General features: G+C 39.3%; 1 protein-coding gene and 1 long non-coding RNA gene across 9 annotated transcripts in view; both read left to right on the forward strand.

Moving 5' to 3' along the window:
- The window catches only part of ATP8A1 (ATPase phospholipid transporting 8A1), a 229,724-nt gene that overhangs the window by 147,601 nt on the left and 58,043 nt on the right, over positions 1-24,080 (forward strand). For all 8 annotated transcript variants that reach the window (XM_015084122.3, XM_053217414.1, XM_053217412.1 and 5 more), the window contains one exon: positions 7,804-7,976. In XM_015084122.3, coding sequence (XP_014939608.1) covers positions 7,804-7,976 — 173 coding nt within the window. The remainder of the gene's footprint in view (positions 1-7,803; positions 7,977-24,080) is intronic.
- LOC128314558 (uncharacterized) lies at positions 8,863-17,394 on the forward strand. The gene is made up of 2 exons (XR_008296338.1): positions 8,863-9,636; positions 9,875-17,394. It is a non-coding gene; the product is annotated as an uncharacterized LOC128314558 (long non-coding RNA).

Genomic DNA, 24,080 nt, shown 5'->3' on the forward strand with positions numbered 1-24,080 from the left:
TAATGCTATTGCATGTAACTTTACATATATATAATTTTGCATTCTTTATGGGAGCTTAAAGTCTAACATATATATTGATGTGGACATCTATACACACACACACACACACACACACAGAAAAACGCCAAGTCAGTTTATAACTTTCAAGTTATTTTCCACTCAAGAGTTCTATCAGATTGGGACAAACTAATTTGTTAAAGAAAAACAATCTAGTTTAGTTATATAAATAGTCATCTTCCGGGGCACCTGGGTGGCTCAGTCGGTTAAGCGGCCGACTTCAGCTCAGGTCATGATCTCGCGGTCTGTGAGTTCGAACCCCGCGTCAGGCTCTGTGCTGACAGCTCAGAGCCTGGAGCCTGTTTCAGATTCTGTGTCTCCCTCTCTCTCTGACCCTCCCCCGTTCATGCTCTGTCTGTCTCTGTCTCAAAAATAAATAAATGTTTAAAAATAAATAAATAAATAAATAAATAGTCATCGTCCTACCATATAGCAAGAGCCATATGCTGTATGTGAGGAAGTGATGCTAACTTTTCTAGAGTTGAGGGCAAGACAGATTTCCAGATACTTTTCATGTGGCAGAAGTGGCTGGTAGAGTTGAATGTTAAGTGGATTGAAATAAATTGCCAGTGGAAAATTTCAAAAGGAAACTTACAATTCTCCTCATGATACTAATTGTGTTGTACTAATATTGTACAGTATTTGACACTTTGAGAATCCTTCTTTATCAGATGTTGGTACCTCCATTAAACCTAATGTCAGAGGAAGGGAAAGAACTAGTCTTTTTGGATGTCAGCTATGAGCCAAGCACTGGGTTGGGTGCTTGACTCACAAATAAAGGAGCTATTTTGTCCCTACCATAACCCTACAAAACAGATATTAACCCAATCTCATGAATGAAAAAAGTTTGATTCCAAGAAGTAAAGTAACCTATGAATAAAGATATCCATAAAGGGCAGAACAGTGACATTCTGATACCATATTATTGCCCTCTAGCTTCTGGAATGTTAGTTCTTTACAGCGTGGCTTCGTGATCTTACTTCAGATGTGATCAGTGCCCAGAAGTATCTTGTGAACCTTCATGGCCACCCTTGACTTTCTGACAAAAAGAGTCCGTTTTTTTATAGCTGTGCATTTGCACATTGTATACTGATGCCTGCTTTCTCTGCATCAGTTGGTGACTTTGCACATCAGCTGACAAGTTTACAGTGGCCCAGCTTCCAGCAAATTATCTTGTTTTAGCAGAGTCACCATCCTTGTTCAGCAAGATCCCTGCAGGTGTTTTCCTGTAGCGTTGGGTTGCATTTTGCCCTTTTTATGGGAAGCAAGTGAAAACAGAAACCTGTGGTGTTTCCACTAAACCAAGAAGTACAAGCTTCATAAACTTCAGTCCATCTGACAAGGGTGAGAGTTGTGTGTCTCCCAAGTGTGATTCATCATTAGCCCCAATCGTATGCTTATTTCACTTAACCGGTGATGAACTCATGAAGGAAAAGAATAAATCCAAGAACAATGAAATACATTGTTAAATATTGTGTCTGAAAGTCAACGTGTAATTCAGAATGTTGATATATCATTTTTTCCTTTCTGGGAATAGAATTCTCCTTAAAACATAAGTTTATCATTTGACCTGCACATACTTTAACAGATTCCCAGGAAGAAATATAAATGCCAAGTGTCTGTAGTCACCCAAACACCAACAAATACTTTGTGATAAATAAATATACCTCTTTCCTTTAGCTTTTGCCATTCTGGCTTGGCCTTGCTGATGATACCCTCTGGGATGTAGATGAGTGATGAAACATCACTTATTGTCCCTGTAAGTAACCGTGGCCCTGGAGCACGGTGTGGAAGTCACCACCATGAGGTCTGGCATATTGGAATATTTATCTGTAATCTTTACCTCATCTCTGCTAGTGAGATTTGGCCAACTAGTCTTCTAGTCAAAGGCTAAAGGCTTTTATTTTCCTTTCCTTAGGGGTATTTCCACATTCTCTATGAGGGTGTCCCTTGGATATGTTCCTAAGTAAGACTGTCTATGTATAAACCTCTGAAAAGAATCAGGAAAAAAAACCAAAGACTAGAAAAATGGCTGAAAAGAGCCATTTTATGCAGTTGCTTTCTACAACATTACATTTTAGGCCATCAAAAACATAGTTCTTAGGTGGCCTAGCATGTTCTTTGCACATCTGGCCTCTGGGTTCTTTAGACTGTTCCAAGCAGAGTTTTTGCCAAAATGGAAGTGACATCTTGCATGCTATGATACTTTCCAAACAAATCAGGGCTTTCAATTTGTTTCACTGTAAAATTGTGTCAGATTTCATTGTCTAGGCTCCCCTATGTGGTTTTTATCAAGGAGTTCCTTGGTAAAGGTCATGTAGAAGCACTGAAAAAGATTGCCATAAAGCTACAAGTCTCTGATTTCTTAAAGTTTGTTGTTTTATTTTGTTTTGTTTTATTTTGTTTTGTTTTGTTTTATTGCAGGGTTTTATATGAACACGTTACCTATTTTTCCAGGCTATCCCCTAAAGATTGAAACAGAACTCCGTGAAAGCCTTCTGGTCAGAGTTATCTTTATGAGGAATTCTACTGGCCTAATTATCTGCCAAACATTTTTCTTTCTTTTTCTTTTCTAAGCATATTTCTTAGAAAGCAAATAAATATTGTTTACTTGGCCCACTGTTGCATAACCTTGCTTGATCATGAAATAGCTAGTCTAGGTGTTTATTATTTTTATTAGACAATTTATATTCTATGAGACAGAAAGAGATGTTAGATCATCACTACCACCTTGTTCTCCATTTCCTCTATAAGAAGATAAGCACTTTGGGGCACCTGGGTGGCTCAGTCAGTTGAGCTTCTGACTTTGGCTCAGGTCATGCTGTCACGGTTTATAAGTTCAAGCCCCATGTTGGGCTCTGTGCTGACCGCTGAGAGCCTGGAGCCTGCTTCAGATTCTGCATCTCCCCCTCTCTCTCTGCCCCTCCCCTGCTCACACCTCTGTCTCTTTCTGTCTCTCAGTAATAAATAAAAAGTTAAAAAAAAATTACAAAAAAGTAAAATCTTAAAAAAAATATCCAAGACATTCTTGGAGTTTTATAAAACACAGGAGTTGTATACTCAACAAAAGCAATCTTCAAAATAGTCACACAAAAAATATTGTAACTTCCCACAAGGTATTCTGCAATCATTAATAATTTGGTTATTCTTTCATTACAAAGCCTTTATTTCTTTGTCAGAGGCCTCAGTCCCAAAAGGAAGAAGAGATAAATGACTATACATCGTGCTGTGTTGTAGAAGTATAAACAAGTATGTGGACAGTCCAAAAGATAGTAGCACCCCTGTCACCTGGAGGATTCAGGAGCAATAGAGCCATGGTCATTTATTTGTTCACTGTTTTTAGTTTGCAGTCCTAAAGGGAGAAAAACAGTGACAATGGAGAGAAGGAAGATGCAAGAGAAAAGTGGAGGGACCAGAGGCGAGAAAAATTCATTTCTTCCCCTGCCTCAAAAATTAGGGAGAAAAAAGTAAAGGGAAGTTTTGAGGTTGAGGAAGGAAAGTTGAGGGAATTCTTCCTGGTATAAACATTCTCAGTAAAGCAGGTAGATGTTGGCTGACGTGACGAGGGCCGAATTTGGAATCTTGGGAGAAGAAAGGGTCTGGAGTAGCCTGTGGGAAAATGGAATCCAGTGGGCATGGATGGAAGCATGGATCAGTGGTAATGAGCACCCATGCAAGAGGAGAGAGCTGGAATAGAGCCTGTCCTCGTAGTGAGGTGGTTTTTCCCTTCCATGTTGTCAAGACTAAGAACCGAGGAGAGTGTTGGTTGTGGCCTAAACTGTGAATTGGCGAGGCAGGAAAGCATGGCAGGAGGTCTAGGGGCTAAGAGCTTCTAAAGAGCTCTTGGCTGTGGGCAGGGCTTAGGGGAGGGGGAGCTGAGCTGAAGGATTGACTGGAGTGTCCATATGGGTAAGGGACACTTACCCATGTGGGTAAGGGAAAGCACACAAATCCTACTTTCCCTCCCTCACCTGTATGGCTGCCGAGTAAGGTACCTGGACCCTTGCCTTGCCCCTCGCCTATCTGTGTCCCCAAATTGCCTTTACTTCACACCAGCCATGGTTATGGCAACACACACTCCTTTTCTTTCAGCCCACAAATAAGACTGTGTAGAATAAGGAGATATTACAGAGCTTTCATTTTGTTCTACTCTGTGGTCCTTTATCCTTTTTCTGATTTAGCTTCTCATTTATATATTTTCACTTTCACATGTCACTAAGTTTAAATGTTTAAACATTTCCCCCTCCAGTAGCCAAAAAGAAAACAAAGCAACAGCTAATATACTAATAAATTTATTTCTAGCTACAGGAGATAAGCTTCAGTGCAATGTGGCCATAAAGTATGGCTCCCAGGCTTAGGGGAGAAGCAATAAACTTTCATAAATAAAATAATTTTAAAATACTCCTGGCAGTATAAATAAGAGTAAAATATAACATGTAACAGCCAAAAACAGAGCTCCTTACAAAAGAAAGCTATAAACTAAAATAAGGAAATGTTTGCAGCTTTTTGTTGTCGCCCTGCACTCTAGGTGGGCCGCCTGGAGAATTCACAGTGGGAAGTTTTTGACTCACCTTCTGAAATGTTGCCCCTATTACATGTCCTGACACCTTTTGATTTGCTGAAGATCTGTGATAATCACCAAGGAAACCCATTGGGTACTAATGCTACAAATAAGACAGTTCTCAACACATTTCAAGGTGTCAGAGAACACTTTTCAAAAGGAGAGAGAGTAGGAGGATGCACCGGACCGCGTCCATGGCTTCAGTTAATGCGGGAGCTTACAAGGCTCAGGGCTCACTTGACTTTCAGTCTTGCTCTGCTGCTGATCTTTAAGGAAATGTGGAGTTCTCCTGGGCTCTACCTCAGCTTTCATTTGCGTTTTCAGCCCGGGAGTCACATGGGCAAAAGCATGAAAAATACAATGGCATTTTAGTGATCAATGCCTTGGTTTGAAAGACTGTTGAAGTGATGGATTGTTCTCTAAAAAATTAAGGAGCAAGCAAGACAAGATATCCCTCTGTCCCTCTCTTCCTCTCTCTGTTTCTCTCTCTCTGTTTCTCTCTCTCTCTCTCTCTCTCTCTCTCTCTCTCTCTCTCACACACACACACACACACACACACGCATGCATGCACACGCTCACTCACTCTCAAATCAGAAGTGATAAAAGACAGGGAATTGAAGAGCTGCCAGTAGAATGAAATCAGAATTTATCAGTGCTTTCATTCAATACATTGGCAATTCCCAACCATTTGTAATCATGGGCAATATGTTTGCTGCTGAGAAATGGGTTAAACGTACTCTCTCCCTTCAAGGAACTGAAGACTTTGCTGGCCTAGAGTGAGTTACACTTGGTCACATGGGCTGAGTCTGGGACGGCTTAGTGGATAAACTTGGTTTAGAAGGTGATAGACTAACCTCTGAACGGAAGGGCATTCCAAAGACGGCATGAAGGGGTCAAGACTGTGAAGGGAAATATGAATGAAAATTAGTTGGGCCTAGATTTCAGAGAGTCTTCAATGCCGATTTAAGAGTTTGGACTTTATCATGTAAACAGTAGGAAGCCATAGAAAAATTTCAGAGCAAGAGATGTGGTTTGTGTTTTACATTTGTTTTATAAAGAGAAATCTCTGTTGGCAGTAAAGACGAGATGAGAGACAGATGATGAGAGCTCTAGGGAAACAACAGAGGGAATGATGTGGGCATTCCATTTATAAGTTGCTATGCCTGGTACTGTCTCAAGTTGGGGTGGGGTTTTTTTTTAATTCTTTTTTTTTACTATTTATTTATTTACTTATTTATTTATTTTTGCTGGATTATATGGAGAAAGGCAAGCTAGCACAGAACTTTTTTAATTCTGAGTTTGATTTCACCCATTAGTAGCCAAGTGTTCATGGGCAAGGAAGTTAAATTCTGTCTCCTGTTTCTCATCTGCAGAATGGGGGTAGCAATGATGCCTTCTGCAAAGGGTTATAACAAGTATTTACTAAATGTATACATATGCATAGCCCTTAGAACCTTGTATGTGCTATGTGCTAAGTATTTTATTTTTATCTTTTTTCTCAGTTCATTCATTTACTTGCTCGTTTAGTCTTTGTTAATTTGTTTTTAAGGCAATCTAGAGTAATCTATATTGTCATTAGTAAATTTTGTTTGCAGAATTTTTCTGAAATTTTCACCTTCTTTTCTCAAGTGCTCTTGGACCAAATTTTTTTAGCAGGAAATAAGGAGGATAAAGCCTGTAAATTCAAACAGCTACTTCCCCTGGATGTGAAGTATAAACAACATTTTTGTAGAGAATGCTGCTGCATGGTGGTCCTTAGTGTCACTGTAGATCATGAGGAACAGGGGAGACGTTAAGTGAAGTTCCAGTATTGGGAAATTTGGGCAGGCTTACTTTATGGCACAATGTGGTTTTATTATTCTGATAAACAGATTTTGAAATCCCAGAACACAGTGTGAACTACATTCAAATACGAATGCAGAAACACCTTCAAAAATCTCCAATAAACATTTTAATTCCCTATGTCTTTACTTCCCTGTTTGTGAGTGCAACTGAAAAAACAGTGCCACATTCTTAAATTGGAACAATAATTATGTCCCATGAATGCAATAAAAATTATAAGTACTTTTATTAAAGGTAGACTTTATTTTATATATATGTATATATGTATACATAATAATATATATGTATACATATACGTATATATGTGTATACATACATATATACATATATGTATATATATACATAATAAGTACAAATATATATATACATATATATTTATTGTATTTATTATATAAATAACTGCAGGCTAGCATTCTGAACAACTCCAGTAGTAGAGGAATTGTTCCTTATATTTCCTTGTGCAGAGACAGTGTTCTGTTTCTTCTCAGTGTCCGGACTCTTGTAAAACAGAAAGCCGGCCCCATTAGGTTATAGGAAGAGTCTATAGGATTTGGGGCGGGGGGGGGGGGGCAGGGAAGCTAAATATCTTGAAACTTTTTGCCTTTGAAGATCTGAGAAAGCAGTTCTTGATGAGGGAGATAAATACAACCCCTCTGTATAGTTGAGGTGAACAAAGCTTTCCTTGATACTAAAGGTTTTTAATACTCTTTATTGATGGGAAGCGTTCTTTTATTTGATCCATCAAGATTACCAAGCCACATGTTCCCATCCCTAACTGAAATACGGCATCATGAAATCATGATTAAAGTTATAGAAACCAATTTGTGAAGTGGCAAGAGATGACAGATACTTCATTTCCCCTCTTGGTTACTGGGAATTAAGTTTCAGTAGCATTGAGGAATTCTGAAAAAATAACTGTAAGTTATTTAAATTATATTCTTCACCTTTTCCCTTGGATTCATGGCTAAGCAATTTTGACTAGTTCATAAATCAGGACAGTGTTGTTGTTTTGTAATAAGATAATTTAGTGAAAATATTTTTGCAGGACTGTGATTTGTGTGGTTAGAATAATGAGCAAAGATTGCAGAGGAATCAGTGATTTGTAATCCCAACCCTGGTAGGCACAGATGTGTGACTTTAATGGAGTAATTTATTTTTTCTGATAACATTTGTCCAATCTCCTTTGAGGAGCTTTTGTGAGAATAAAATGAGTGGAGTTATGGGAAAGCAATTTAAAACAGAAAAGCACTAAAAATAACTAAATGTAGTTGCTGAACATCCTGAAGGCATCTTAGTAGAACAAATGGGAGTAAAATGTTGAGAGTGTTTGTTTGATTTTACAGGCAACAAGGGAAACTCTCAGTCGCCACTGCACTACCCTTGGTGATGCTCTTCGAAAAGAGAATGATTTTGCTCTTATAATTGATGGGAAAACCCTCAAGTATGCCTTAACTTTTGGAGTAAGACAGTATTTCCTGGACTTGGCTTTGTCATGCAAAGCTGTTATTTGCTGCAGGTAAGTTCACCTTAATATTGTCAGATTTCAGTAAAGAGCACCTTGCTCCTAAGTTCTTAATTTTTGAACTTCCAGATTCTATCCAGAATTTGTAAATGTCAGGTTATTTGTTATTTCTCTCACTCAAGACTGAAGGTTTACAACCTGGAATAGAATTTAGTAGCAGAGTCTCAGTGATCATTAGTAATTATTTTTCATAATTTGAATCAACAAGTTTATTGCCATCTCCTGTGTTCAAAATCAGTTATTTACCTACATTTCCATGTTTGGTAATTTCTGTAAATGTTCTCTTTTCTACACATCAATCTTAGATCCTGCTTCAAGGACTTAACTTTAGGAAATGGCAGGATGGGAGGTGCTTGGTCATTTTCCTCAAGACTGTTTCTTGACTGTACATTCCTCTTTCCTGTAATTTATGATATTGCCCATTTCCTAAATTAGAATCTGTTTTGAGTTATCAAGGCTTGAATCCATAGAACTACATTTTTGTAAACTATTCACTCCAGTCCTTCCCAAACTTCTTGTCAAAAAATCTTCCCCATATCTTTGTCTTCATTGTTCCCCTATATCCTAAAATTTAAAGTGTATTGATGGGGCACCTGGTGGCTCAGTCGGCTAAGTGTCTGCCTTTGGCTCAGTTCATGATCTTGTGGCTCTTGAGTTTGAGCCCCGCATCAGGCTCTGTGCTGACAGCGCAGAACCTGCTTGGGATTCTCTCTCTCCTCTCTCCTCTCTCCTCTCTCCTCTCACCTCTCACCTCTCACCTCTCTCCTCTCTCCTCCCTCCTTTCTCTGCTCCTACCCTGCTTGTGCTCTCTCTCTCTCTCAAAATAAATAAACCTTAAAAAATTTTAAATAAGAAAGAAAGAAAGAAAGAAAGAAAGAAAGAAAGAAAGAAAGAAAGAAAGAAAGAAAGAAAGAAAGAAAATATATTCATGGGACAGCTGGGTGGCTCAGTTGGTTAAGTATCCAACTGTTGATTTTGGCTCAGGTCATGATCCCAGAATCATGGGATGGAGCCCCACGTTGGGCTCCATGCTTAGCATGAAGCCTGCTTAAGATTCTATTTATCTCTCCTTCTGCCCCTCTCCCCCATTCACCCTTTCCCTCTCTCTAAAATAAAAAATAATTAAATAATTTTTTTTTTTTTTAATAAATAAATAAGGGGCACCTGGGTGGCTCAGTCAGTTAAGCATCCGACTCTTGGTTTCGGCTCAGGTCATGTTCTCATAGTTCACGAGTGCAAGCCCCAAGTCGGGCTCTGCACCAATAGCATGGAGCCTGCTTGGGAGTCTGTCTCTCTTCCTCTCTCTTTCTCTGATCCTCCCCCACTCGTGTTCTCTCTCTCTCTCTCTCTCCCTCTCTCTCAAATAAATATTTTTAAATTAATTAATTAATTAATTTAATGTATTCATGACTATGCCCAGTGTCTTCACCGTGGAACCCAGGGATTTTCCTCTTTGCCGTCCACTTTCTGAGTCTTACCAGCTGGTCATACCAGGTCCAGGTGGCAGTGTCTCCAGTGTTTCTCCTCCTGGGAGATGAAACCTTAGCAAGGCTTCTGAAGAATTTCTCAGAATTTGTTCTTTTAACATTATCTTTAAATGTTTTCTATTTTCTTTTATTATTATTTTAAAATATATATTTACTGATAAAAGAAGGTTATGCTGGGGTGCCTGGGTGGCTCAGTCAGTTGGGTGGCCAACTTCGGCTCAGGTCATGATCTCGCGGTCCGTGAGTTTGAGCCCCGCGTCGGGCTCTGTGCTGACAGCTCGGAGCCTGGAGCCTGTTTCAGATTCTATGTCTCCCTCTCTCTGACCCTCCCCTGTTCATGCTCTGTCTCTCTCTGTCTCAAAAATAAATAAACGTTAAAAAAAATTTAAAAAAAAAAAAAAGAAGGTTATGCTTTTTAAACCTTTTTTGTTTGGGCTTATTCTCTTAAATATCCTGCCTATAATCTGCCTCCACATTTATAAGCCATGCCTTGTAGATATTTCCGAAATTTCAGCTGGAACCTATTTTGTGAAACATATTTAAACCTAACTTAATAAATACCTTTTATAAAGCATCATTTTCAACCTATGAAATTATACTCAGAGAATTAAAAGTGCTTATTCCAGGAATCGTATTACTTTAGTCATTTATTTTTCTTCACTGTGGTATGTATTGATAAATGTTGCTGTAAAACAGCTCTTGGATAGCATGTTGTACATACTTAATATTAGTAATATTCAGGCTTTCTGGTTAATCACGAAGAAAGAATTAGAGATTAATTTATCTTGATGGTCTCATTTGCACTTTGCTATCACCATCCTTTTTAAAAATCTGCTTTTTCCAGTGACCTTTTTTGATTCCTTGCTAATCTCTTGACCAAGTCTTAGTAGTGTTCAACTCTGACACCGTTCGATCAGGATAATTGTGTGCCAGGTCTAGTTGTTAATCACTTTCACTAATGGGATCACAAGGATCAACAAAAGATTGCTCAAAAGCACATTAAGTGATATGACTGTTGGCTCCTGCTTGAAAACAAAACGGAATACAGAGCTCTTTAGATTCAGTGATCAGTTCCCTTGGTCTGGCCCTACTGTGTGCTGAGCAGATGGGCCGTACCTACAAGGATGAATAAGACTTCCTGCCTGCTCTCCTTCATGTATCTTTTTTTTTTCCCTTTTAAGTAGAATCACAGTTGCTTTGAAAGCTGTGGGAGGCCAGTTCTCATAATGCAGTCCCTGCAGCTGATCTCATTCTTAGAGCATTGCTTAACACAGTACCTCCCACCATTCTTCCAAAAGTTGAACCACAAAATTAAACAATAGCAGAGGGAGAGAAACACTAGAAAGCGGAGTCAAGGGAGAAAAAATATGTTGTGAGCTTGTGAAATTCTCTCCCGAGATCCTTGTTCTGGATGGCTCACAAGTCACATGGATCTCAGGGCTCCTCTGGGCCCAGGTCCCTGGGAGGGAATCACACTCTGCCATGCACGTGCAACTCAGCTCTGAAACTGAGCTTATAAAGATGTGTGTGGCCCCTTCCTCCCTCCGTCCTGTTTTATGCATGTTTGAGGACCTGAAGGTCCCTATGCAGACACTGGGTTTTATTTAGAGTTTTTAGGGCTTTTTTTTTTTTTTTTTAAGTAAAATATCTTTCCTCAGCTTTTTCTTCTGAGTGCCTTCATACTCGCTCTTTTCCCCTAAGGACTGTGGTTCAACTTCCAGTCTGGTGTTGAGAATTCATCAGTGCCACTGCTGTAGTTATGTCTGTTCACCTTCTTGGCCGCCTAGTGCCTCCTGGCATTTTATCCAGTGGCGCAGACCGTATTCCTCTCATTCAGCTTACTAACCTTGAAGTACAATTTCCATGATACGCTTTTGTCACTTGTGAGGAATAGGTGGGCAATTCTGTAGATCTTTCTTTACCATTAAATGCAAGTGGCACTCCAGGTTCCCAGAAGATGACAATCTCCCAGCCTCAGGAAATTCTCTATTTTCTGCTATTAGAACATACACTCCAGACAGATACTGAATATTATTTCAAAATACATTACTGTTTCACAAATTTGCTTGTGTTCATTCTGTCTTTATGGGTTTCTCCCCACCCAACTATTTTCTATTTTCTGATATTCCTTTTTTTTTTTTTTTTTTGGTCAGTCCTCACGTGAAAATCATCCAGAGTCTGCTCTGGGCCACAGCTAGAGTGGAAGTGGAGAGGAAAGCCTTCCCGTAATGGATAATGAGGCTCTCAATATTAGTTCCATCTTCAGGATTACATCAGCCACTTTCTTCCCTGACATTATCAGCAGAGAGGGCAGAAGGCAGTTTTCGGTGTTTGCCTAATTGACACAGTTATAAAGATGAGCGTTTTTCCTGAAAAGCCTATAGTTGAATTGAAAGAAACAGTTGTTCTCAGTCAGTAGTCATTATATCTCTCACTCACTGCCATTTTCTGAAGGGACTATTCAGAGACAGAAATAATCCCCTCGTTCCAAAATTATTCAGGGCTTTGGAGTCCTGGTTTTGGTTTACAAAGGGAAGGTTTCATGTTATACTTCAAGTAATTTTTTTAAGTATGTAAAACCCAAGAAGTAAAATGAAATCTGTTTTTATCTGCCCAACATGTCCTGTATTTTTATAGATACCATGCAGGTTTTTTGTTTTTTTTTTTTTTTTTACCTCTGTGTACACTTACCTGTATAACCTGAATAGTTTAATAGGAAACATGCATCTAACGTTAGAGGAGTTTCTGATCAGTTTTCCTGGTTATAAACATAAACTCCTTGTGGTCCTTCTTTCCTTCTTTTCCCTTGCTCAAATGCACCAATTCCATCATTTGGTGGGATCAGATGTTTGAAGAACGTGAAAACTCTGCATCATTTTCAACACCCCTCGCCCCCCACCCCCCCCACCACTCCCACAAAATACACATATACACAAATATGTAAAATTGAATTCACCATTTTAGGGGCTTCACAGACTCCCTAAAACTCTTACACAGGTAGGAGAGGGAAAGGCTTGCTCCAAGACTTGTGGAGATTTCTGTGCCCAGCGAAAATCAAGACCTATTCTGCAACGTTACTGTACCAGATAAATAATTCCTCATCTCAGTTACCAACATTTTATGCCCTAAGTTCTTAGAGCTTGCATAATTGGTACATATAATGGCATTTTATCTGAGGATTCATAAAATTCTTGTTCTAATTTTACCTCTCTGGCACTTTGGCTGCCTCGTGGAATTTCTCTGGCTTTGGTTTTGTGACCTGTAAAAAGAAGAGCTTGGCACATAGCAATGATTCAAATCCTACACAGAGCCTGGAGGTCTAAGCAGCAGAGAGTAGAGCTTCTCTGACATAGAGCCGTGGGAGAGCCGTGCACATACACGCCTTCCTCAGTTATTTCCTTCCAGCTTGAAAGCCGCTGGGCCAGAGGACCTCTCCTGGCCCTTTCACTTTCTGGACAAACCCTTCTTCTGTGGGCCACTCTATGCTGGGACGGGTCTGTCTACTGCTTGGATCAGCTTAATTTGTGGAAGCATCTGTTCTACCTCTTTCAATATTCCCTCCAGAAGAGGGTGGGAATGTTGCAGGGAAGTATTGCTGTGTGTTAAATAGCATGTGGTTTCTGAGATCCTCATCAGTTCACATAACCCAGCCTTTCAAAGAATTTTACATTTTTTCTGTAGTTGTCAGTTTAGCTTAAACATATTTTGAAACTTATGTTCTGTGACAGTTGGTTGAAAATTGGCCTAGAGCCTCCAGCTTTTAGACTGTCTAGTAATCACCGTTCTTCTACATAATTTATGTACTTATGTCTTCTGAAAAGCAGAAGTTAAATTGAAATAAGCATTTTTCCCGACTTGCAACATCTCTAATCAAAGTTTAACCCCCTTTTGGGCCATTTTCCCCACAGTGCATTAAAAAAAAAAAAAAAAAAAAAACACTTCAGTGAGAGTCGTCACTCAGGAGTGGCATTCCAGGCAAAACCTTTCACCCTGGTCTGATCAACCGGTCCTCCTAGAAGAGGTCTAAAGGGACCCTTTGAATACTCTGTGTCATAGCATGACTGCATTAAGCAAAGGGTCAAGACAGATCTACTTCTTGAATCTTTTGGGATTGTCTTAAACTTGAAGGATTTCCCTAAATAAATGTTCTGCACTCAAAGGGTAGTCATAAAGCACAAATGAAGCTAATAAATGCTCAACAGACATTCCTTTAAAGAAAAAAGTTTGTGAACACCATTGGATGCCAAGCAGATGTTTGGCTTTGAGAAGACTTACAAACTGTTAATGAATGTCAACCCCGTGTTTGCTTCCAAGAAAATATGAATAAATGTTGGAAATGCTGAGAGAATATTTCTTTCATACATGTATGGCTAAAAGAGGACATGCTGAATAAGTTTTATAACTTCATAAAATGCCCATGTTTTGCTTTAACATCATATAATAAGCTGTTCAGCCCTGTCTGTCTCATTTGCTACTCTACCTCTCCTGAGTAATGTTAAATAATAAGGCCACGGTACTGTCTGGTAGCCACTTATGTTATACAGTTCCCCACCAGGGAAGTCCATATTTGACAGTAAAATATTAATAAATCTCAACACTTCAGAATTCCACTACAATTCAACATTATATAGTTTTAGATATGATCAGTTTAGATAAACCACCATCACCCAACAGCCGCACGTGCACACGCACACATGCACAGACACCGATGAGAACTGCAGATCATATAACTCAGTAAAACAGAGTTAACTTGTACTGGAAAGTATATAAAATATAAGCATGCAACTTAGTGAATTTTCATGAAACAAGTACACTCCTGTATCAAGTACTCGAGCATAACCAGCACCTCAGAAGCCCCCGCACGCTCCCCTCCCTGTAGCTTTATTATCCTCCCAAGAGTAAGTGCTATCTTGATTTCCATGATCATGCTTCTTAAATGCTATCTTACTCGTTTCAGTCTTTTTCTGTTTTATATCTTGCTAACTTGGAATAAGTGTACGTATCTTCCATAACTACATTCAAATTCTTGATGATTCTTTTCTGTTCAGCAATTTTAAGTACAGACTCTGCAGCTTTCCACTGAGGCCTCCCTAAAGCTTTACATAAATCAATAGTCAGCACTCTAATGTGTCTTCAAAAACAAATCCACCTAATAGATTATGTACAGTTCTCTTTCAGTTCTATGGTGATAGAATAAAGGGCTTCATTTTCCGATTTGTTAAGGACATGGTATATGGAACCTACAATATTTCTTCAATCTGTCTACTGACCTGATTTTGTGGGGAAAGGAAAGCAGAGTTACTTTGGTGTAACTGGTTCTCCTTGAACCCATAGGGTTTCTAGTGATCACCTTCTTTCTAATAAACCCATGTGAGCCATCCCCATTTAGAGCAATTAGAGGCTTGGCATTTTGAGCCAGGCTAGGGCTTCAAGAGTCAAGACCAGGTAGGATGTAAGCCATGAGTGTTGAACAGCTGTAGGGCATGGAGTAAAGAGAAGGAAAAGAGCACATCCTAGAGGAAAATGATCTTGCAAAACAAGAGGCATATTACCAAGGAAGCAGACGGAGAGACGAAAAATGGATATAATAAGCTTTTAAGTTAAGGCATGAAAAAGGAGGTGGTTCCAGATAGTATTTTCCAAGAGGAAGGGAGTATTTCATAGAGCAAAAGTGGGCAAACATTTTCTGTAAAGGGCCAGATAGTAAGTATTTTAGGCTTTCTGGGCTATACAGTCTATGTCACAGCTACTCAACTCTGCCACGATAGCGTGAAAGCAGCTCTGGACAAAATATAAATGAAGGGGGTGACTGTGATCCAAGAAGTCTTTATGTAAAAAGCAGGCTACCGCCCAGATTTGGCCCTGGGGTTATAGTCTATTGACCCCTGCATGGTGTCTGTGGCTCGTGAATGAATGGTAAGCGGGAGACATTCTGACAGAACATCCATGAGGTTCACTCCAACCTCCCTAGGCTGTAATTTCCAGCTTTCTTTTCTGGAAAACTGAGACATTTGCCAGTCTCTCTCCACCTGCCTGTTTCCCTTTCTCCATGATTCCTCAAAAATGACTGACATTATTTCCGTAGTGACAGCTATGCAGCCACTCTAGAGGGTCCATTAAATTTCTCTGTGTCCTGGGATTCAAGAAAAACCGTTAAAATGTGGAATTCCCAGAATTCAATTTGTTTTTGAATGAAGTGTCAATAGATATTTATGTGTCTCAGTAGGAGATAGATGAGGAACTAGGACCACAGATATCAGATCCTGCTCTGTCACCAAAATGCCTCCCCTCTGTTCTAGGGGGATGTGCCAGCAAGATGCAAAAGGACAATTCCAGCCACGGGACCAGGCGGGAAGGGGCACACGCTAGCCTTCCCCTTAAGCTGGAAGTGGTCCAAAGCCAAAGTGAAGCAAATTCTTGTTTGATTTTTATGCATTATTTTAGCTTCTGCCCTACATGCCACTTCCTCTGCACTCCACCTTAGGAAAACATTCTTAACTATTTAACATGTTCCCTTCCAAATGCCACACTTTATTTGTATATGTGTGCCACTGTGAAAAATACATAATATGGTTATATGTGTGTTGAAATGAGAGATCTATATTTATAATACTCCAGCACAAATTTGTTGCCTCTTTAATTTTTCTACAGTTGGGAGACTATCCATGTTACCAGATGGAAAGCAAGTTTATTTCTTCTCACCACTGCTCATTGTTATCTAATGCATCATAATAATATACATCATTTTATTTATGCTCATAGCAATGGCCATATAAGTTGCCTCTAAACCTTTGCTACCCTGGAAAGTGCTAAAGGGAATATCCTCTCTACATAACCATGCCAAGTGTTTTTTTAATATATACTTAAGAATGGAAGTGTGTGGCTGTGGCTATATCTATATTTTGTTTCAATCAGAATTGCCACATTGCTCCAAAGCAGCTCTACTCAGAGTGTGCATTCCCAGCTTTATGTGAGAAGGTTGCTGTTTCTGCACCTTAACATCAACGCTGGGCGTCCCTGAATATATAACTTTGTCAATTTGATGGTTGTGTTGTTTTCACTTCTCTGATTACTAGGGAGATTAAGCATCTCTTAATATAAAGAGAGACAGAGTGTGAGTGGGGGAGGGGCAGAGAGAGAGGGAGACACAGAATCTGAAACAGGCTCCAGGCTCTGAGCTGTCAGCACAAAGCCCAGCATGGGGCTCGAACCCACGAACCGCGAGATCATGACCTGAGCCAAAGTCAGACGCTTAACTGACTGAGCCATCCAGGCACCCCTAGCATCTCTTAATATAACTACTTACCTCTCTAGATTTCTGCTTTTGAAGTTCATTCATTCATTCATTCATTCAGCAAATATTTTTTGAGCACTCGCTATGTTTGCTATGTATAAGTTCTATAAATAAAGCAGTGAACAAGAGGAAAATCCCTGCCTTCACATTGTAGCTGTTGTTCAATAAAATCATTACACATATATATTCAAAGGTAATAATTACTGTGTATGATTGTGTGTATAAATGGTCATGGTTGATTTATTATATATCAGATAGATTTATATGAAATCCTTGGTAATAGTTGCTATAAAGAAAAGCAACACACTGAAGAAGAATAGGGGTACTGAACTGTCGGCTGGGGTTTTTTATGGCTTAATTGAATATTTCTGGTGAGAAATCATACGTAAGGTTTCTTTCTGGGGCGCCTGGGTGGCTCAGTTGGTTGAGTGTCCAACTTCAGCTCTGGTCATGATCTCACAGTTCATGGGTTTGAGCCCCATGTCAGGCTCTGTGCTGACAGCTCAGAGCCTGGAACCTGCTTTGGATTCTGTGTCTCCCTCTCTCTTTGCCCCTCCCCCACTCACATTTTCTCTCTCTCTCTCTCTCTCTCTCTCTCTCTCTCTCTCTCTCTCCCTTTCTCTCTCTCTCTCTGTCTCTCAAAAATAAACATTTAAAAAAAAAAAGATTCCTCTCTGACCATCATTGCCTTTTCTGTGCCTTAAATTCTGTTTTATGTTATATTAATAATGCTAACCTGGCTTTCCTTTGTTTTATATATGCTTTGTCTTTTTTTTTTCTTCTAAACCATTATGTTCAATCCTTCTGTATAATATAGTGGTTAAGAATACTGTCTCTAAGTCCACATTGCTTAGGGTTCAATCCTGGCTTCACCACTTACTTGCTCTTTTTCCTTAAATTATATAATCTTTCTGTGCCTCAGTGTCTTCATTTGTAAAATGACAATAATAGTAACCTCTTATAGGGTTCTTCTGAGAATTGAATGAATTAAAACAAGTAAAGTTAGAACATAGTGAGCAAATAAGTGTTATTATTACCTGTTATTATAAAGCGTGTCTCTTTTAGACACCATATTGCTGAATTTGTTTTTTGTTTTTTGTTTTAATATAACCTGAGAATCTCTTTCAGTAAGTGAATTTAACCTATTTATATTTATTATAATTATTACTATGTCGGCCTCATTTCTTTTGTCTTATTATTTTTTTAATGTTTATTGATTTTGAGAGAGCAGGGGAGCAGAGAGAGAGAGAGAGAGAGAGAGAGAGAGAGAGAGAGAGAGAGAATCTAAAGCAGGCTCCAGGCTCCAAGCTGTCAGCACAGAGCCCAATGCAGAGTTCGAACTCCCAGACCATGAGATCATGACCTGAGCTGAAGTTGGACACTTAGCCAACTGAGCCTCTATAACTGCTTGTTCTGCTTATAACTGCTATAATGCTATAACTGCTTGTTCTGGTTTCATGTTTTCAGTATTTTCCCAAATTCTTCCAAGGTTTTGTTGTTTTTTTAATCATACTTTTTCAAAATTCTTATATCTTTTTATACCAGTTCTATTTCCTTATAAGTCATTATAAGGCTTTTTTTTCCTTTTGTGCTCATGATATCCTGTTTTACCTGTGAGATTTTTTCCCCCATTTTCCCTAACAGCAGCAAAGTCCTTTGGGAGAAAGATGAAAGCTACATCCTAACTTGCGGTAAAATTGGAGACAGGGCTCCATCTGAGCTTAGTGAATCCCTGTCCCCTGCCCCTCATTCCTTTACCCAAGTGTTGCTTTTCTTTTTTTTTTTTTTTTTTTTAATTTTTTTTTTCAACGTTTATTTATTTTTGGGACATAGAGAGGCAGAGCATGAACGGGGGAGGGGCAGAGAGAGAGGGAGACACAGAATTGGAAACAGGCTCCAGGCTCTGAGCCATCAGCCCAGAGCCTGACACGGGGCTCGAACTCACGGACCGTGAGATCGTGACCTGGCTGAAGTCGGACGCTTAACCGACTGCGCCACCCAGGCGCCCCAAGTGTTGCTTTTCTTAGAGGCAGCCATGTTTTGGTGAGATTACCTGCATAAGGTAACACTGAAGGCCTTGTTAACACACCCGCATCATTGGCACCTGTCCCTGCCTGGCTCCATGCCCTGAGGTTGACCAAATGGTTCCAACTTTCCTGTCCCAAGGTAGGAGATGGGAATTTTCCTGGGGTCTTAGTTTTAGGGCACTGTGGATACTCCCAAGAATTGGGGTGTCTTTCAACATGTTATTTGGGGGAGTTTGAGTTTCTACAAGCTCTAAGCCTAAGCCACAGTGTTTACAGTGAGAGTGGAACCCCTTTGCTCCATGCAGCCCACTCTCACCTCCCTGACGCTGGTCAGCCTGGGCTTCCATGGGGACGCCACAGGGAATGAACAGTGCATCTGAAAAGCTTTCCCTGCCTGTTTGTGTATTTATGGCCCTGGAACACCACTCTTTCCCTCTACTCATTTACCTTCTGACAGGTATCCAGCACTTCATCTTTCTCCAAAGGCTTCTCATCGATTTTTGCTGATTGTGACCCTCAAATTTACCGAGCTTCTTTAGCTCCTGGCATCTTCAGGATTTTATTTCAATTTCGGGCAGTAGCCAACACTACCACTTGTTTCATCTTCTACTAGATATTTATAAGATGAGAGACAATTCTTTGGTGAAACCCATCCACATAGGACAGAATTCCTAAGAATGAGGGAGGGAAGGAAGAAAGGAAAGGCAAGCTGATTTTCTTACAGCCTAAGGAAGTTCCAACCCTTCCTTACCTACTCAGAGTCACAAGAAAAGAGAAGAGAGCAAGTGCTCATATAGGCTCCAACCAGGAAGAGATGGATGGAGGCCATAGCTCTTACCACTCTGAGAGCAAGGTCGCAAAAGAGCAGAACCTGAAGGAGAAGCACTCTTGGCCTTCTGGAGTAGACATGCTTCCCAGTTGGACCACACCACTCCTATAGGCAAGGCTCCCTAGACAGAAAGAGGTAGCTGGACCTTGTCCCATGCAGGAGAGATTTCTGTCTCTAGCACTTTTTGTCTCCTTGGAGCAAGAATTCATAGACCACTGTCCTGTGTATAGGCTCATAATATTTAACTCCTGGTACAGTAGGTCAGGTCAGTGAAAGTTCTTAAATTAATAACGGGCAGAAGGATGGCCCTAAGAAGAAGGCTCTTCTCCTTCTCTTAATATTCTTCCATATAAATTTCACCACATACCAAAGGATCACTTAAATACTTAATAAGCGAGTGATGCCTGAATGCACATCCCCAGCTCTGAGTTTTTTTCCAAGCTTAGTTCTGACTTTTCAGTCAGTATAGTTAATGATGCCACTAGGATATCCCAATGCTCTCTAAACTTCCAAGTGTCTATAACTTCCTGAGACCTTTCCTCTATACATATTCCTGCCTTTTCTGTTGATGTTTAGGCCATCATTTTCTTAGTCACTCACATCTGAAACCTCAGGGTCATCTCTGATCCCACTTCCATTCAAACCCCACACCCAAGCCATATGTCCTTTCTTTTCATTTTCTTTTCAGTTCAGATACATATGTAGAGAGAGATGTAGGTATCTACATATATAAAAAAGATACATTTTGGGGCAATCCAAATTAATATTTTTAATGCACTGCTTCTACCACGCTCTTTTTTGGCTCAAAATCTTTTTAATTAACACCTCCTGTTGCTTAGAGCTAGTAGCTGTGATATTCAAACTTTCTTATCCTGACATGCAGAGGCCCCCTGTCATCTGGCTCTAAGCCATTCGGTCTATACCCACTTTCCCTTGAAAAGGTGGTATGTTTCCTTCTCCACCTAATAATTTTCCATCTGTTTTTCCTATCCATGTGAGAAAGCCTGGAGAATGCAATATCCTTTATGTACTTCCTCTGCATTCTAGATACAGAGCAGATTAAACAGACTTTGCCTCCTGACAGCAAACAGTAAATAAAAAAAATTAAAAAAAAATGAGTGAGAGTTGTAGTGTTAGTATAATGAGATGAATTTCTTGTTTTTGCAAAATTGCCATTTATTTAGTTCTACTAGCATTTTACATTTGCTCTGGGCTGAGTCTAGAGCTGGGTTCCAGATACTAGATGATGAAAGAAAAGAGAAGAGAAGGAAGGAAGGGGAAGGAAGAGACAGAGAGGGAGAGAGAGAGAGAGAGAGAAAGAGAAAAGAGAGAGAGAGAGAGAAAGAAAGAAAGAAGGAAAGAAAGAAAGAAAGAAAGAAAGAAAGAAAGAAAGAAAGAAAGAAAGAAAGAAAGAAAGAAAGAAAAAGAAAGGGGGAGGGAGGGAGAAAAAGAGAAAGGAAAGAAAGCAGGAAAGAAAGAAAATGAACAGTAGCATTGTAGACAAACTATTCTCTGGTTTTGATACTATAATAAAGATTTCTATCGGGAATTTTTTTCCTTTTGGGGTATTTATAAGGTACATTTACCAGTTAGTAGTTTGGAGTGTCTGTGAACACACACACATAAATGCGTATTCAAATATACACTATCAGTACAATCAGTCCCTATTTAAAATATTATCAGAACCATTGAAACTGGAGACAGGAGTAGTTCATCTATAACAACCATGATTATGGGGGGAAAAAATGTTTGCATCTAAAATGCGTTGCAGAAGGACATCTTATTTAAAATTACTTTCCCTTTTTGCCCTGTGAAAAGGCTATCTGCATTTTATTTCTGTAGACTCAATCCCTGTATTATAAGGTCCCCTTGTTGCCTCTGACTGCACAGTATATCAACAGATGTTGCTTTTGGAGGCTAGGAAAGCACTCACTCATCAGTCATTTGAATAACACAGTTCTCTTACCTAGAAGTAGTTGAATGTTTCATTATGTACCATATGCTAAGTATAGTTTTGAAGATGCTATATACGTGGCTGTTTTCATTCCAGTAATCGATGTGTTTCTAGAAGTGTTCTAATATTTATGTAATTTTGGTACATGTAACAGATTTTTTTTTTTGGCCAAATTTTAATTCCTCTTCAATTCAAAACTTTACAAATGAGCCTAACAAATTTTAGTTCAGAGTCAAGATCTCAAAAGTTTTTCTCTTACGTTTTTTTTCCTCTTTTTATATTTTTTTTATTAGCAGAATATGACTCAATGGGAAATAAATAGACTGATAGTCACAAGGAGAAATCTTCAGAAGTGTTGGAAAATACAGCAGAACCCCCTACTAATGATCCTGACCTCTAAATAGTCACCAGGAGCAGTTCTCAAGCTTAGTAAATACAGGGGCTCTATAAGCACAGGGTCACTATAAAAACACTTCAGGAAAATTAAGAAATACTCTCTTCCTCCTTGTTCTTAAAACGTTTCTCTGGATTCACCTTCTAATAGCAACTTTATAGTAACTTTTAAGTTTTCAGTATGTTTTTGAGATACATTATCAATATTATTTCTAGTGTATATATAAGATGTTTTTTAGGTTAGTAACCTAAAAACATAATACAGTAAGATAAATTATTATACTCCTTTTGGCTACCTATAAAAAGTCCCCTAAAATATTCTGTCTTTATCCGTATTCCATTCAAAAAGGCAGTTCATGTAGCTAATCCCATTAAAAGAGTGCAAAATGAGGCTCATTAAAGATGTGCTCTCTATATACCTGCAGCTTAAGTGGTAAAAATTGTCAGTACACTGCTCTAATGTCCACTGGACAATGAGAGTTACTACATAGCAAATAAGAAAAATACTTGAACGGCATGGGCAGAAACTATAGCCAAAATAATATCTGAAAAGCTATTACACTCAGTGTGCTGCTAGTTTGTATTGCAAAAGACCACCTTCTGTTTGTGGAGCCACAGGAAGAAAACTGTATCTTTAGAGCACATACTTGATTAGTCTTTGTCCACAGAGGCTCTGGCTTCTCCCAAAGAAGAAAAGAGCAACAATGGAGGAGAAGAGAACTGTGTATAATTGAAGTCCTAACGCAGACCCATGCGTGGTTTTTAAAAACATCTAGAGTAGAAAACAGTGCATTTATAATATTTCTGAATTATACACTGTGTCACTATTGGCGTTTGTAAAATTCAGTTTTTAGTTACTCTCAAACATGGATCTCTAGTTTTTTGATAGACATTTGGGAAAATTAGCATGTAGTAACATTGTTCTAGACTATTCTGGAAATTGTACAGATATAGCAGCATGTTTATGAAAGTCAAGAAAATAAATAAATTCTAATGCGTGACTTCAGTTAGTGACTTCTTATAAGACAGAAGGACAATGGTAGAAGGAATATGTTCTAGATGATTTCGAACAGTGAAGAAGTTTAGTATATGCTATTTGCTGGGTTTTTTTTTTACCTGACAATAAGCTCTCCTCTCCTTGTCAAAGCCAAGTCATATTCTAACTCATCAAGGAAGCCCCTTTCAAGCAATTCTGATTTCCACGTCCTCTCAAGTTATGAAGTACTGGCAATTATATCAAAAAGCTTTATGCTATACTCCTTTTTGATGTCGTCTAAGTTTGTTTTGCTATCTTGTAACTGCCTTGTACCAAGGAACAGTTTTTAAAATGGATGCTGTAGGGGCACCTGGGTGACTCAGTCAAGTTAGCGTCCACCTTCACACCAGGTCGTGATCTCGTGGTCCATGAGTTCAAGCCCCACGTCAGGCTCTGTGCTGACAGCTTGGAGCCTGGAGCCTGCTTCAGATTCTGTGTGTGTCTCTCCCTGCCCCTCCCTGCTTATGCTCTGTCTCTCTCAGTCTCTCAAAAATAAATAAACATTTAAAAAAAATTTTTTTAGTAGATGCTGTAAAAACAGTAGAGCTTTTTAACTGATTTCAGCTCGACTAACCTGAATCCCCTTGAACCACCTTGTCTCCCTAAGAGATGCCCACAGTGCATCTAGGCCAGACCTGAAAGGATGCTTCTCAGGACACGTCTGCACTTTTGCTTTCATGAGATGACGTGGTGCTTACTAGGAATCAGTCAAAATTGTTGCTAGGAAAGCCCGGTATAATACTCTAGAGAGACTTTCAGAGTTGCTAAACCATTTGCTGTATACTTTAGAGTGGGGAAGAGAACAGTGAGCTGGGGTGGAGGCGTCATTACGTTCTGGTCTCCACTGCAATGAAACCGGCCGTGGAGTGTGCCTCATGAGTGAGGTTTGTGCAACAAAAATAGGCAGAATTTCAAACAGTAGACCCCTCTGCAAAGTAAGGCTCTTTGCTCTACATCACAAGCTTGTGGGTTCATGAGTTAAATATTTTATGTGTGCATATTTTATTTTTTATGAATCCCCACTTAGCAACGGCTATGTCAGACACATCAGATATGAAGGCTTCTGCCGTTTGTTGAA

This window comes from Acinonyx jubatus, chromosome B1 (genome assembly GCF_027475565.1).
Source record: "Acinonyx jubatus isolate Ajub_Pintada_27869175 chromosome B1, VMU_Ajub_asm_v1.0, whole genome shotgun sequence".
Lineage (NCBI taxonomy): Eukaryota > Metazoa > Chordata > Mammalia > Carnivora > Felidae > Acinonyx > Acinonyx jubatus.